The 15,827-nt window shown below is 45.6% G+C and overlaps 1 protein-coding gene across 1 annotated transcript in view; it reads left to right on the forward strand.

Moving 5' to 3' along the window:
* The first annotated feature begins 512 nt into the window (after window positions 1–512).
* The window catches only part of LOC121533537 (autophagy-related protein 2 homolog A-like), a 38,845-nt gene continuing 23,530 nt past the window's right edge, over window positions 513–15,827 (forward strand). Inside the window, exons 1-24 of the mRNA XM_041839576.1 lie at window positions 513–1,035; window positions 1,462–1,624; window positions 2,019–2,168; window positions 2,453–2,555; window positions 2,860–2,998; window positions 3,324–3,524; window positions 3,654–3,753; window positions 4,506–4,676; window positions 4,950–5,141; window positions 5,238–5,481; window positions 5,606–5,747; window positions 5,919–6,017; window positions 6,168–6,326; window positions 6,508–6,781; window positions 6,868–6,940; window positions 7,098–7,266; window positions 8,463–8,605; window positions 8,859–8,983; window positions 9,226–9,380; window positions 9,641–9,791; window positions 13,642–13,826; window positions 13,952–14,032; window positions 14,153–14,259; window positions 14,363–14,455. Coding sequence (XP_041695510.1) covers window positions 865–1,035; window positions 1,462–1,624; window positions 2,019–2,168; window positions 2,453–2,555; window positions 2,860–2,998; window positions 3,324–3,524; window positions 3,654–3,753; window positions 4,506–4,676; window positions 4,950–5,141; window positions 5,238–5,481; window positions 5,606–5,747; window positions 5,919–6,017; window positions 6,168–6,326; window positions 6,508–6,781; window positions 6,868–6,940; window positions 7,098–7,266; window positions 8,463–8,605; window positions 8,859–8,983; window positions 9,226–9,380; window positions 9,641–9,791; window positions 13,642–13,826; window positions 13,952–14,032; window positions 14,153–14,259; window positions 14,363–14,455 — 3,590 coding nt within the window. The 5' untranslated portion in view covers window positions 513–864. The remainder of the gene's footprint in view (window positions 1,036–1,461; window positions 1,625–2,018; window positions 2,169–2,452; window positions 2,556–2,859; window positions 2,999–3,323; window positions 3,525–3,653; window positions 3,754–4,505; window positions 4,677–4,949; window positions 5,142–5,237; window positions 5,482–5,605; window positions 5,748–5,918; window positions 6,018–6,167; window positions 6,327–6,507; window positions 6,782–6,867; window positions 6,941–7,097; window positions 7,267–8,462; window positions 8,606–8,858; window positions 8,984–9,225; window positions 9,381–9,640; window positions 9,792–13,641; window positions 13,827–13,951; window positions 14,033–14,152; window positions 14,260–14,362; window positions 14,456–15,827) is intronic.

Consider the following 15,827-nt stretch of genomic DNA (forward strand, 5'->3'; position numbering starts at 1 on the left):
ATGTGTGACCTGTTGCCACAAGAAAAGGGTAACCAGTGAAGAACAAACACTATTGTAAATACAACCCATATTTATGTTTATTTATTTTTACTTATTTTACTTTAACTATTTGTACATCGTTACAACACTGTATATATACATAATATGACAATTGAAATGTCTTTATTATTTTGGAACTTTTGTGAGTGTAATGTTTTCTGTAAAAAATGGTATTGTTTATTTCACTTTTGTTTCTTATCTATTTCACTTGCTTTGGCAATGTAAACATATGTTTCCCATGCCAATAAAGCCCCTTGAATTGATCATCGGAAATGTCCGAGTCCCCAATGGTTTTGAACACAAACGTGTTTAGCTGATACGTAAAATAACTATCCAAGCGTTGTAGCTAAGAAATGGCATGTAACAGCAACGCCTGGGCAGAGGAACGCGCACACAGTTTTGTTTTGACCTTCCAAAGATGGCGTATTTATAAATCTAACTTTCGGCTTTTGCAACTGACGCAATGACGCAGCGCCGTCCCCACAATACCATCAGTTCGAGTATGAAAACAATTAACACCCTGTGAAACGGGAGATATGTAATAGCACTTGTCGCACAGTTTGGACAGAAATACCGCTAAAATAGGAAATGAAACAGTATAACGTCCTGTGAAACGACGTTGCCGTGGACTCATCGGTCCTGACACAAAGGATTTCGAGAGACGGGTTATCCCCTCCCTCAGCCCCCTAGCTAGCTAGCCAGCCCTGTAGCTCGTTCTTCGTTAGTACACTTTGTTTTGTTTGTTATGCAGTTGCCAGAGGACTGTTTTTGCATTCGTTTTCCTCCATCACCTCATCGCTCCCTCACCCTGAACTCGCTGGCCCTATGTCTCGCTGGCTTTTCCCCTGGTCAGGCTCAATCAAGAAGCGGGCCTGTCGGTACCTCTTACAGCATTACCTCGGTCACTTCTTGCAAGAACGACTGAGTTTGGAACAGCTGAGTTTGGACCTGTACAATGGTAGTGGTGTCATCAAAGAAATCAACATCGATGTTTGGGTGAGTTAGTCAAAGTAGTAAGGCAGTTTAACTGTCAAGGAACAACTGGTCCCCTTTGTGTGTTCCCATGCACCCCGACCCTCAACTATTTCGCAATTTCAGGACTTGAGTCAACAATCATCGTCATATCCTCGCTTCTCGTGAGTTCAAGGAACAACAATTCCGATAAATATTTTTGTTAGCATCTGATTGGAAAATAACTCGCCTAATCCATTGTCCCTGCAGTTCCGTTGAAATATACTGTATATGACTTAGATCTCGCAAACTCACTCACTTTCAATCTGCACATCAGACAAAACCGTTGCCCGACGCCATTTCCACAAGTTGTTTATTGTAAAACATGGTGTTTCTTTTTCAAACATCATCTTCCACTCATCTCTATTCATTTCTCATCGCCCATTTCCTTCCTTCCTCCCCTCCCCCCAGGCGGTCAACGAGCTATTGGAATCTCTTGGGGCTCCATTTGAGATTGTGGATGGGTTTGTGAGCAACATAGAGGTGACAATTCCATGGTCAGCTCTTGTCACCGACCACTGCACCCTCGTCATCTCAGGCCTTCAGATAACATGCAGACCCAAGTACAGGACCAGTAAGTCTCAGCCTGACAGCCACTCTGCCTGACTAATGAGTTCTTTGTTGTTACCTTGTTATTGATTCAGCTCCTGTTCCTGTCACTGCCTCAGGCCTGTCAGTTTCAGGAAGGAAGTTGTGGTAACCATTGATTAGCTAGCTACCTTTAGAATGTCATTGTCAACAAAGACAAATACAGTTGTCTAGTACTAGCTAACTCTTTGTTGTAAACCAATGTCAGAGCTCAAGAGAAGACATATTACACTATCCCAGGCTCAACATTTTTCAGAGCCAGCTGCAAACCAATTAACAGATGACTATGTTGCTCAGTGATACAGTTCAGTATGTTCATGAGTCATCACTTATCATTTATTACAGTCACTGAATCATGCCTTGTTGTTGTTTACGTGTAGGTGGGGGTTTGGACTCCCAGGGCTGGTCCACATGCATGACCTCCAGCATGCAGCTGGCCCAGGAGTGCCTAAAGGACCCACCTGAGGCGTCAGAGGAGCCGCCTGCTCCACTGGAGGGCCTGGAGATGTTTGCACAAACTATTGAGACGGGTGAGTCACTGTGTAGGCCTTGTTTGCATGTGTGCGTGGCAGTGAAAAGCGTGCACCTGTTTTAAAGTTGTCATTATTGTACCTGTACTGTCCCCTGTGGTTGGTTATAGTGCATTCTGAAGATAACATATTTTTCAGTCATTTTCAAACTGTGTCAGTCGTGTACTGTCCAGTCCAAGCTTGTGAGATAAGGACTCAAATCACATCACTGGTGTCCCTTGTTAGTGTCTTTGTGACCAATATGCTTAGTGATAATGAATGTCCCTGTTTGTGTTTTGCTGCAGTCCTGCGTCGGATAAAAGTCACCCTTCTGGACACAATAATCCGAATAGAGCACCAGCCCCTGGACATGGAGACGGGCATTGCCTTAGAGGTGCACATCAAACGGTATTTTGGTTCTCACCGCACTGACACTCTCACACTGCCTGTGGTGGTCCGTCCACCTTTGACCAGTTTAGAAGTCAGGAAGGAAACGAGATGAGGAAACACTTGAGGCAAACCTGCAATGCCAAACTGTCTCTGGATTTGTCTGTAGATCCAAAGAGAACCTTTGAACCTCGGAGAAGCTTCACTATCTTTGGTAGAGCTTGTATGTGTGTATGGTGGGTGTTTTGGCTGAGGTTGAAGGTTATATAGCGTTGTTGTGCTGAGTGTTCTTCTCTGCCCCCGGTGGCTGTGTGGTGCGCTGCAGGCTGGAGTACTGTGACGAGGCGGTGAGGGACCCCAGTCAGACAGTGCCTGTAGACATCCACCAGCCCCCTGCCTTCCTGCACAAGATCCTCCAGCTCAGCTCTGTTCAACTGCTGTACGAGACCACTGGAGGGCCCCAGGTAGCACACTGTTTCACATTGACCATGGCACATATCAATCCCCTCATGTACACACAGTCACTCTCACATGCATATACTCACATGCATATACTCTCATATTGGGTCCCAATATAACACACACCTCTTATAGAGACTAAATACTAACTTAGAAACTACTCACATACTCTCATACAGTATTTCCTCTCACTCTCCCCCTAGTTTGAGAGGCAAAATGAGACTAGGGGCTGATTGGATAAGAGCGTCTGCTAAATGACTTAAATGTAAATAGACTCTACCAACCAGTGGTGCTAAGGGTTAACCCTGGTAATATTTCTCTCCTCCTCAGGGTCCTTTAAGAGCTGACACCCCTGGCTCAGCCTCAGCCAGCGAAGAGGAGGAGGTAGGTGATGAGGAGGACGATGACTCTCCAGTCGCCCCCACCTCCCCCCCTCCGGCCACCCAGCAGCCCCTCCTCATCGGCAGCTGTTCCGGCTTCATGGAGACCACAGTCAAGATCAAACAGAACGACATGCTGCCTGGACCTAAGGTGTGTGTGTGTCTGTCAGTGTGTTTGTCTGTGGTTTGGTTCAGTTCCTTCCTGTGTGTTTAACCTAGATTTTAAGAACACTGTCTTGTTTTGTCACTATTATTCCAACCATTTCTCCTTATCTTTCAGTTGGAGCTGGATGGGAAGGTGGGCTTCCTTCACCTGCTGCTCTCTCCAGACCAGATCACTCACCTGACCGACCTTCTATCTGCCCTCTGCATCGACACAGGTGAGTAAAGAAACTGGTTACCTGTACCTCCCCACCTGCATTCCACCTACACTGAGTATACAAAACATGCTCTTTCCATGACATAGACTGATGAGGTGAATCCAGGTGAAAGCTGTGATCACTTATTGATGTCACCTGTTAAATCCACTTCAATCAGTGTAGATGAAGGGGAAGAGACAAATTAAGGAAGGATTTCTAAGCCTTGAGACATTGATTGATTGTGTGTGTGTGTGTGTGTGTGCTATTCAGAGGGTGAATGGGCAAGACAAAAAATGTAGGTGCCTTTAAGCGAGGTATGGTAGTAGGTGCCAGGCGCACCGGTTTGTGTCAAGAACTGCAACGCTGCTGGGTCTTTCACACTCAACAGTTTCCCGTGTGTGTCAAGAATGGTCCACCACCAAAAGGACATCCAGCTAACTGGACACAACTGTGGGAAGCATTGGAGTCAACATGGGCCAGCATCCCTGTGGAACGCTTTCGACACCTTGTAGAGTCCATGCCCTAACAAATTGAGGCTGTTCTGAGGGCAAAGGGGGGGTGCAACTTAATATTAGGAAGGTGTTCTTAATGTTTTGTACACTCAGTGTATGTGTCTTAGTTCCACATCCTTATTTCATTGACAGTGGAACAAAACTCACTTAATTGAACACACTTTATTTGGATCCACAGTTCAGTGTCTTTTAACCATGCTCATCATCATACACACTGTGTACTGCAGACCCTGTATGATTCCTCCCTGTCTATCCTACCAGAGCCTGAGGCCAGTGGTGCTGGGGTTCACAGCCGTCCCCTGGACTCTGAGGACCTGCGTCTGATAGAGGAGGACTTGAGCAAACAGTTGAGCTCCAGCCCCGGAGATGGAGATCCGGACTGGGACGACGAGCCTGACATGGAGCCCTACCTCACCGGTCTGGAGAACGGGGGTATGTGGAGGGCAGCCAAAGTTGGAATGCAATATGGAGGCTAGTGAATTTGAGGTGACAGGGGTCACATTAGCTTTGTGGTGACACAGTCTGCAGGACACATGTACAGTAGTTTGCTGCTGCATAATTTGCATTCTTTACATTTCTGTGAGAGATTGGTTGAAGTAGACATATGAAGCATAGTGCACATTGTCTCTGTGTTTAATCACTCACTCACTCACTCACTCACTCACTCACTCACTCACTCACTCACTCACTCACTCTCTCGCTCAGATATGTTCTTCTCCATGGGTCCTGGTATGACCAGCAGTGTGACGTCAGCGCGCTCTGGCAGCTCTCTCTCCGACAGCATGGCGTCGTCTACACACAGCCAGGCTAGCTACGCCCAGGGCCTACCACAGGGTCCCAGGCGTTATCCTGTACCAGGAACACTATCCAGCCTGCCCCAGTGTAGCAGAATACCAGGTAACACTCACATCTTACTCACACTGTCTTGTGCACATTTCACAGGTAACAAAAACTATATTATACAACCTATCTTATTAACCCCTCCTCTTCCAGGGCGAAGTAGCCAATCAGAGCCCCTGAAACCAGAGGCATTGCTCCGCCTCTCGCTCGGCGGGCTCACCCTAACCTTACTGGAGCAGGACCTGCCCCCCGGGCCGGATGGAGTGTCCTCATTGACCCAGGTGTCTCGAGTGTTCTTCCGGGAGCTGGCCTTCTTCAAAGACAGTATGTTCAGCGAGAGAGACTTCCACCACCTCAGAGCTAGCTTCGCTAAAGCCTGCCCCCACTCACATCTCAGGTAAAAACACACAATAGCCTCTTCAACGTTGGCCGCCACTCCTCAGATAAATCAACAAACCTGCCTGCCCTACATATCAATAAATCATATTTTCTCTCTCTCTCCCTCTCCCTCTCTCTCTCAGGATGACTGGAGCAGCGGTACAGGTGGCGTGTGAGATGCGCAGTGCAGGTCGCCACTCCCGTGCTGTGACCTCTGACCTATCCTTCAGTAGGCTAGAGCTACTTGAGTGCCTCTGGGAGCCAGGAAATCCCCAATACACTGAGGTAGGACAGGGGCTGTTATTTGAGATTGTCTGAGGGCTTTAACACAACATTCATCATAATACAGTGTGCTATAGCAGGGGATAGCATTGCCCAGGATATAACTCTTCCCTCCCTCTCTCCTTCCTCACTCTCTTCGCTCCCACTCCTCACTCCTCTTTTCTCCCTCTCTAGTTGCTCCAGTTCCAGCGTGCTGGTATGTTCACAGTGGGAGCTACAGCCAGACCCTGTGCACAGCTCCACTACAGTCTCACAGAGAAACACCTGCGCAAGGTAAACCAGGACAGTGTGTATGTTGTGTGTTGGCCTGCGTGTTTGTGTCAGTTGAACATGTTCAAAAGCTAATATGTCATTGATTCAGTCTGTTTTGGTCGCCTCTGTTAACCTGCTACCCCCTCCTCCTGATATGTCGCTGTATTGCAGGGGAGGCAGCGTGTGGTGCGTAGAGACAGTGTAGTGAGGGTAGAGTTGGGAGAGCTGAGTGCTGAGTTGGACCTGGACATTCTGAGTCGACTGGAACCTCTGAGCAGGATCTGCAGCCACTGTCCCACACAGACAGGAGGAGGACCCGTACACACACAGGTAAACACTTAGCAAGCCATCAGCTGCTAAGAGGAGCATGTTGATAATGGTTGATAATGATTTTGATATGCCTGCCTCACAATTGAAGTTAAATTGCAGGTTTGCTTTATGTTTAGATTCTTTATTTTAACATTCTCCCCTCTTTTTTTCCTCTCCTCTTCCTCTTCCATCCCTCTCTCAGACCCAGAGCAGTGAGCTGCACTCCTCTCTCTCCCTCCTCTCGCCCCACGCCGTCCTCAAGCTCCGCTTCCCCATCCCGGACCTCCGGCCGCTCCCCTTCCGACGCCCACTTTCCCAGAGAGCCATGCGGGAGGAGACCCTGGTGCTGGAGCTGTTTGACCTGGATATCTGCTCCCAGGAGGGCCCTGACCTCCAGCCGGATCCCCATGCACCCCCTGCCCCCCCCCACGGCTCCCTCACACAGCTATTGGAGGCCAGCTTCAGTGACATGCACGGTGAGGAATACACACACAGTCAAATATACATACACACACAGTAACACTCACATTTTAAGCAATTGTTTGTTCATTGTCTCTCTCAGGAACGTATGAGGGCTGGGAAGGAGGCTCCTTCCCCTGTATCAGAGTCCAGAAGAGTCAAGACTCCATGGCCAAGTGAGTGTGTTTCTGGAACATGTGTTTTAGGAGAGTTTGTTTCACTTGCTGTGCTACTTGGATTGCATGTCTTTCAGAACTCAACATTGCACATCAATATACTGTACACCAAGTTCACAGCTGCATAGTTTACATCTCCCTGTCTCTGTCTCTCCAGGCTGTCAGTGCGTGTGAGTGGAGGAGAGGGTCTGGGGTCAGCATTAGGAGGAGTAGGGATGGGTCTGATGAGGGACCTGGGGTCCATGTCGTTTGAGAACCCCTGTGAACTCCGAGAGAAGACCAGCTCCCCCTTCTCCTCCAACCGCACCATGTTCGAGACTGAGGAGGTACCGCACCATCCCATCACAAACACTTACATCCCTCTCTCACCCCTGACCGTCCCTATGCATGTCAATCTCTCCTGGCTCAAAGTGGAGGAGAGATTGACTTCATTACTTGTTTTTGTAAGAAGTGTTGACAAGCTGAATGCACCGAGCTGTCTGTTTAAACTACTAGCACAAAGCTCGGAAACCCATGCATACCCCACAAGACATGCCACCAAAGGTCTCTTCACAATCCCCAAGTCCAGAACAGACTATGGGAGGCGCACAGTACTACTTAGAGCCATGGCTACATGGAACTCTATTCCACAACAGATAACTGATGCAAGCAGTAGAATCAGATTTAGAAAACAGATAAAAAATACACCTTATTGAACAGCGGGGACTGTGAAGAGACACACACATACTCACACATTCGCTAGCACACACAATCTACACACACGTACATTGTAATGTTGTTGTATGGTGGTATTATACATGTTGTATTGTAGATATGTAGTGGTGTAATAATATATTTATATGATGTACTGTTTTATATGTTGTTTTATGTGTAATGTAAGTGCCTTAATGTGTTTGGACCCCAGGAAGAGTAACTGCTGCCTTGGCAGAACTAATGGGGATCCATAATAAACCACAGGAAGAGTAGCTGCTGCCTTGGCAGAACTAATGGGGATCCATAATAAACCCCAGGAAGAGTAGCTGCTGCCTTGGCAGAACTAATGGGGATCCATAATAAACCCCAGGAAGAGTAGCTGCTGCCTTGGCAGAACTAATGGGGATCCTTAATAAAGCCCAGGAAGAGTAGCTGCTGCCGTGGCAGAACTAATGGGGATCCATAATAAACCCCAGGAGAGTAGCTGCTGCCTTGGCAGAACTAATGGGGATCCATAATAAACCCCAGGAGAGTAGCTGCTGCCTTGGCAGGAACTAATGGGGATCCATAATAAACCCCAGGAAGAGTCTGAGGAGGTATCATCCCATCACAAACACCTACACTCGTCACTCAATCCTGACCATGCGTCTCTCACTCCTGACCATCCATCCCTCTCTGGACCAATTGTCAGTTTTTCACCTACACTCAATCACCTTACCATCCCTCTCTCACATATAATCTCACACTTCCTGAATATGTGTTTTTATTTGACCCACTTTCCTCATTCTCCCTCTCATCCTTCTGTCCTGTCTCTCTACTTCCCCCTCAGATGGTGATCCCAGCAGACCCAGAGGGGATGCAACAGTTCCAGTCTCAGTGTGTCTCTCAGTGTCAGTGTGTAGTAGACATCTTTCTGCCCCTGGCCTACATCTTCCTGCCCAGCAAACAGGCCTTCCAGAGCGTCTACAACAGGTCTGTGTGTTTGTCTGTCTCTCTTTTTCTGCTAGTTTGCTTATTTGTACAAAAAAAGTATTAAATTGTATGCACTCACTACTATAAGTCTCTCTGGATAAGAGCGTCTGCTAAATGACTCACTACTGTAAGTCTCTCTGGATAAGAGCATCTGCAAATGACTAACATGTCAATGTAAACATTTTACAATCACTCACTTCCTCTTTTTCTGTCCTTTCCCTCTGTCCTCCTCTCTCCCTCTCCATCCCTGTAGGATCAATAATGACCTGTTGATGTGGGAAGCCCCTCCCCCCTCAGACCCTAAGAGCGACCACAGCCCCCAACACCGTCGCCAAGATGATGACAACTTCCAGCTTTGCAAGTCTGCATTCAGACTAGGTGAGACCCCCATACTTGTAGAGACTTGTAAACTACTTCAGACTGGTCAGACATTCAGAATTGGATAATCTCTGGGTAGCATCTTGTTAACATCTTTAGTCTATTTAAAGCTCTGATTTAAGATGGCTTGCCAAGTGGTATGTGTTGAGCAACTCTTTAGTCTGCACCCCTGCAGACCATCTGAAATGTGTAGTTGCTGGTTGCTCAGCAGTTCTATAACTGGGATATTTCTGGTCTCTCAGACTCAGACTCCGAGGAGGAAGATGCTCAGTTCTACACAGCCAGTGAATCAACCAGACGCAGGCAGTCAGAGCCCCGCCCTAACCACGCCCTCAGCCTGCTCTCCCTCACCGTTGTCATAGGAAAGGGCCGCCTCCAAGCCATGACGGACAGCAAGGTGAGCCATTGATGAACCAGCTACATCTTACAATGGTTAGCTAGGGAAATAGACTGGAGAGATTTTGGATCCTGGTTCAAATCCTGACTGGACCTTAATGCTTGAATGAGCGATATTAGAGCAAACATACATTTTATTTTGAATTCAATAGTTTGGAATTTGTATTACACAAATTGAATGATTTAATGTATATATACTATGACGCTTCTAAGGAAGACACTTGTTTAAATAAATCGTTTTATTTTTCTCGTCTCCTTCAGGGAGAGACAGGAAGTCAGGAGGACCGGTGTCATGGGGAGCTCCTGTTGGACCTGGAAGGGGGGAAGATGTTCAGCGTGGCGCAGCATCAGAACAATCCCCATCTCAGCTTCCTGTGCCTGGAGAGCAGGAGGGTGGAACTTTACCACAAAGGTGAGTGGAATGACTCTGTGATATCAGAGTCATTCCACTGGGAGTACTACCTACCTAATCATTTGTAAAAGTGTGATAATCCATGTGTTATCATGTACAGTGCCTTGCAAAATAATTCATCCCCCTTGGTGTTTTTCCTGTTTTGTTGCGTTACAACCTGTCATTTAAATGGATTTTATTTGGATTTCATGTAATGGACATACAAAGAATAGTCCTAATTGGTGAGGTGAAATGAAAAAAATAACTTGTTTCAAAAAATAAATAACGGAAAAGTGGTGCGTGCATATGTATTCACCCCCTTTCCTATGAAGCCCCTAAATAAGATCTGGTGCAACCAATTACCTTCAGAAGTCACATAATTAGTTAGATTGCACACAGGTGGACTTAATTTAAGTGTCACATGATCTGTCACATGATCTCAGTATATATACACCTGTTCTGAAAGGCCCCAGAGTCTGCAACACCACTGAGCAAGGGGCACCACCAAGCAAACGGCACATTGAAGACCAAGGAGCTCTCCAAACAGGTCAGGGACAAAGCTGTGGAGAAGTACAGATCAGGGTTGGGTTATAAAAAAATATCCAAAACGTTGAACATCCCACAGAGCACCATTAAATCCATTATTAAAAAATGGAAAGAATATGGCACAACAACAAACCTGCCGAGAGAGGGCCGCCCACCAAAACTCACGGACCATGCAAGGAGGGCATTAATCAGAGAGGCAACAAAGAGACCAAAGATAACCCTGAAGGAGCTGCAAAGCTCCACAGTGGAGATTGAAGTATCTGTCCATAGGACCACTTTAATTCAAAAGTATTCATCCCCCTGAGCGTTTTTCCTGTTTTGTTGCATTACAACCTGTAATTTAAATTGATTTTTATTTGGATTTCATGTAATGGACATACAATAAATTGTCCAAATTGGTGAGGTGAATTGAAAAAAATTACTTGTTTCAAAAAATTCGAATAAATAAATAACGGAAAAGTGGTGCGTGCATACAGTGGGGAAAATAAGTATTTAGTCAGCCACCAATTGTGCAAGTTCTCCCACTTAAAAAGATGAGAGAGGCCTGTAATTTTCATCATAGGTACACGTCAACTATGACAGACAAAATGAGAAGAAGAATTCCAGAAAATCACATTGTAGGATTTTTTATGAATTTATTTGCAAATTATGGTGGAAAATAAGTATTTGGTCAATAACAAAAGTTTCTCAATACTTTGTTATATACCCTTTGTTGGCAATGACACAGGTCAAATGTTTTCTGTAAGTCTTCACAAGGTTTTCACACACTGTTGCTGGTATTTTGGGCCATTCCTCCATGCAGATCTCCTCTAGAGCAGTGATGTTTTGGGGCTGTCGCTGGGCAACACGGACTTTCAACTCCCTCCAAAGATTTTCTATTGGGTTCAGGTCTGGAGACTGGCTAGGCCACTCCAGGACCTTGAAATGCTTCTTACGAAGCCACTCCTTCGTTGCCCGGGCGGTGTGTTTGGGATCATTGTCATGCTGAAAGACCCAGCCACGTTTCATCTTCAATGCCCTTGCTGATGGAAGGAGGTTTTCACTCAAAATCTCACGATACATGGCCCCATTAATTATTTCCTTTACACGGATCAGTCGTCCTGGTCCCTTTGCAGAAAAACAGCCCCAAAGCATGATGTTTCCACCCCCATGCTTCACAGTAGGTATGGTGTTCTTTGGATGCAACTCAGCATTCTTTGTCCTCCAAACACGACGAGTTGAGTTTTTACCAAAAAGTTCTATTTTGGTTTCATCTGACCATATGACATTCTCCCAATCCTCTTCTGGATCATCCAAATGCACTCTAGCAAACTTCAGACGGGCCTGGACATGTACTGGCTTAAGCAGGGGGACACGTCTTGCACTGCAGGATTTGAGTCCCTGGCGGCGTAGTGTGTTACTGATGGTAGGCTTTGTTACTTTGGTCCAGCTCTCTGCAGGTCATTCACTAGGTCCCCCCGTGTGGTTCTGGGATTTTTGCTCACCGTTCTTGTGATCATTTTGACCCCACGGGGTGAGATCTTGCGTGGAGCCCCAGATCGAGGGAGATTATCAGTGGTCTTGTATGTCTTCCATTTCCTAATAATTGCTCCCACTGTTGATTTCTTCAAACCAAGCTGCTTACCTATTGCAGATTCAGCCTTCCCAGCCTGGTGCAGGTCTACAATTTTGTTTCTGGTGTCCTTTGACAGCTCTTTGGTCTTGGCCATAGTGGAGTTTGGAGTGTGACTGTTTGAGGTTGTGGACAGGTGTCTTTTATACTGATAACAAGTTCAAACAGGTGCCATTAATACAGGTAACGAGTGGAGGACAGAGGAGCCTCTTAAATAAGAAGTTACAGGTCTGTGAGAGCCAGAAATCTTGCTTGTTTTTAGGTGACCAAATACTTATTTTCCCCCATAATTTGCAAATAATTTCATTAAAAATCCTACAATGTGATTTTCTGGATTTCTTTTTCTCAATTTGTCTGTCATAGTTGACGTGTACCTATGATGAAAATTACAGGCCTCTCTCATCTTTTTAAGTGGGAGAACTTGCACAATTGGTGGCTGACTAAATACTTTTTTTCCCCACTGTATGTATTCACCCCCTTTGCTATGAAGCCCCTAATTTAATTCTGAAATTAGCCCACCCAACTACCTCATCCCCATACTGTTATTTATTTTGCTAATTTGCACCCCAGTATCTCTATTTGCACATCATCTTTTGCACATCTATCATTCCAGTGTTAATACGAAATTGTAACTATTTTGCACTATGGCCTATTTATTGCCTTACCTCCATAACTTACTACATTCGCACACACTGTATATATATTTTCTGTTTGTATTTTTGACTTTATGTTTTGTTTACCCCATATGTAACTGTTGTTGTTTTTATTGCAATGCTTTGCTTTACCTTGGCCAGGTCGCAGTTGTAAATGAGAACTTGTTCTCAACTGGCTTACCTGGTTAAATAAAGGTTAAATAAAAAAAAATTAAAAAGCCGTACACTCCACAGAGCTGGGCTTTACGGAAGTGTGGCCAGAAAAAAGCAATTTCTTAAAGAAAAAATAAGCAAACATGTTTGATGTTTGCCGAAAGCCATGTGAGAGACTCCCCAAACATATGGAAGAAAGTACTCTGGTCAGATGAGACTAAAATTGAGCTTTTTGGCCATCAAGGAAAATGAGGGAAACCTGTTTCAGTCTTCCAGAGATTTGAGACTGGGACGGAGGTTCACTTTCCAGCAGGACAATGACCCTAAGCATACTGCTAAAGCAACACTCGAGTGGTTTAAGGGGAAACATTTTAATGTCTTGGAATGGCCTAGTCAAAGCCCAGACCTCAATCAAATTGAGAATCTGTGGTATGACTTAAAGGTTGCTGTACACCAGCGGAACCCATCCAACTTGAAGGAGCTGGAGCAGTTTTGCCTTGAAGAATAGGCAAAATCCCAGTGGCTAGTTGTGCCAAGCTTATAGAGACATACCCCAAGAGACTTGCAGCTGTAATTGCTGCAAAAGGTGGCTCTACAAAGTATTGACTTTGGGGGGGTGAATAGTTATGCACGCTCAAGTTTTCTTTTTTTTGGTCTTATTTCATGTTTGTTTCACAATAAAAAAATATTTTGCATCTTCAAAGTGGTAGGCATGTTGTGTAAATCAAATGATACAAACCCCCACAAAATCCATTTTAATTCCAGGTTGAAAGGCAACAAAATAGGAAAAATGCCAAGGGGGGTTAATACTTTCGCAAGCCACTGTATATTTTAGTCATGAGCTAAATGACTGACAGCCCTTACCTCTTTCCTTTCTGGTCACTAACCCTTTTCCTCCCCCTCACAGCTGTAGTGAAAGACTCTCCCGTCCCCGGGCGGTTGGAAATGCCCAGCTTCACTCCCCCAGGGCATCTAGACCTTACCATTTACCCCACAGAGGTGGGGGTGAGCAGTGTGAGTGGTAGGGAGACTGAGGTCCAGATGTTATCCACAGCCATCAAAATCACCCTGGACCCTCAGAGAAACGTCAAGGTAACACGTGTATCTTCTCATTTATTATTTGAATTAAATATCACCTTTTGATTGTGCTTGTAGGTTAGCTGTGCGTATGATGAAGAAATATCACTAACTTAATTCTGTGTTTGTGTATTTTACAGGAGTTCCTGGTTGCCCTTCGTCTCCATGGCGCCACTATGCGACATCGCATGGCACAGACCAATCACAGCTGGCACGAACAGGTATGGGGGATACTAATAAATACTAAAGCTGAGACGCTTCAGGCACCTATCATGATTTGACTGTGTGGGTGTGTGTTTGGTTAGTGAGTCTTGTTGATTAGTCTGTTTTCTTCATGACAGCTGGTTGATTTTCTGGATGTCATTGATGACCCGATACTGGGCTACACATCTCCTGCAGTTATTACCGTCCTACACACACACCTGGCCACCTGCGCCATGGACTACAGGTATACATACACAGCAGATTTACATATGTGGACAAAGGCAGATAATAAATAATTAACAAACTTCTCCCTTCTCTCCCCTTCTTTGTTGCTCTCTGTCTCTCAGGCCCCTGTATCTTCCATTGAGGGTGTTGTTCACAGCAGAATCCTTCTCTCTCTCCAGTAACATCATCGTAGACACTGCCACCTTTCACCTCAGGTACAGTGAACCTCAAAAGATGAGTTCTTCCTTTTAGTTCAGGGATGGGCAACCGCTTTTTGTAGGCCCGCGGACCAATTAAAAATAAATAATTATAATCTATATTTTTTGGAACTCAGTCGGGGTCTCAACTTACTGTTGAGAGTTAGAATAATAGAATACACAAGGTGCAATTTCGAAATGTGGTTGTGCATCAGCAAGTCACTTAATTAGGCCATGTCAGCATTTTTCTTTTAGATTGGTAAGTTAGTCTAGCAGCCAGCTATCTAAACTTGTAGTAAGCATGGTCGAATTACCGACCGGGGTGGGGCCCATTGATCATCAGTTATCTGCAAACATTTGCCTCCACCCTATAGTATTGCTCGCCTGAGGTAGAGTACCTCACGATAAGCTGTAGACCACACTATCTACCAAGAGAGTTTTCATCTATAGTTTTCATAGCCTATTTACCACCACAAACCAATGCTGGCACTAAGACCACACTCAACGAGCTGTATAAGGCCATAAGCAAACAAGAAAATGCTCATCCAGAAGCGGCACTACTAGTGGCCGGGGACTTTAATGCAGGCAAACTTAAATCCGTTTTACCTCATTTCTACCAGCATGTCACATGTGCAACCAAAGGTAAATAAACTCTAGACCACCTTTACTCCACACACAGAGACCATTACAAAGCTCTCCCTCGCCCTCCATTTGGCAAATCTGACCATAATTCTATCCTCCTGATTCCTGCTTACAAACAAAAACTAAAGCAGGAAGTACCTGTGACTTGCTCAATACGGAAGTGGTCAGATGACGTGGGTGCTATGCTACAGGACTGTTTTGCTAGCACAGACTGTAATATGTTCCGGGATTCATCCAACGGCATTGAGGAGTATACCACCTCAGTCACCGGCTTCATCAATAAATGCATTGACACCGTCGTCCACACAGTGATCGTACGTACATATCCCAACCAGAAACCATGGATTACAGGCAACATCCGAGCTAAAGGCTAGAGCTGCCGCTTTCAAGGAGCGTGACACTAATCTGGACGCTTATAAGAAATCCCGCTATGCCCTCAGACGAACCATAAAACAGGCAAAGCGTCAATACAGGACTAAGATTGAATTCTACTAAACCGGCTCTGATGCTCGTCGGATGTGGCAGGGCTTGCAAACTATTACAGACTACAAAGGGAAACCCAGCTGCGAGCTGCCCAGTGACGCAAGCCTACCAGATGAGTTAAATACCTTTTATGCTCGCTTCGAGGCAAGCAACACTGAAGCATGCATGAGAGCACCAGCTGTTCCGGACGACTGTGTGATCATGCTCTCCGTAACCGATGTGAGCAAGACCTTTAAACAGGTCAACATTCACAAAGCCACAGGGC

The sequence above is a fragment of the Coregonus clupeaformis genome, chromosome 2, assembly GCF_020615455.1.
Source record: "Coregonus clupeaformis isolate EN_2021a chromosome 2, ASM2061545v1, whole genome shotgun sequence".
Lineage (NCBI taxonomy): Eukaryota > Metazoa > Chordata > Actinopteri > Salmoniformes > Salmonidae > Coregonus > Coregonus clupeaformis.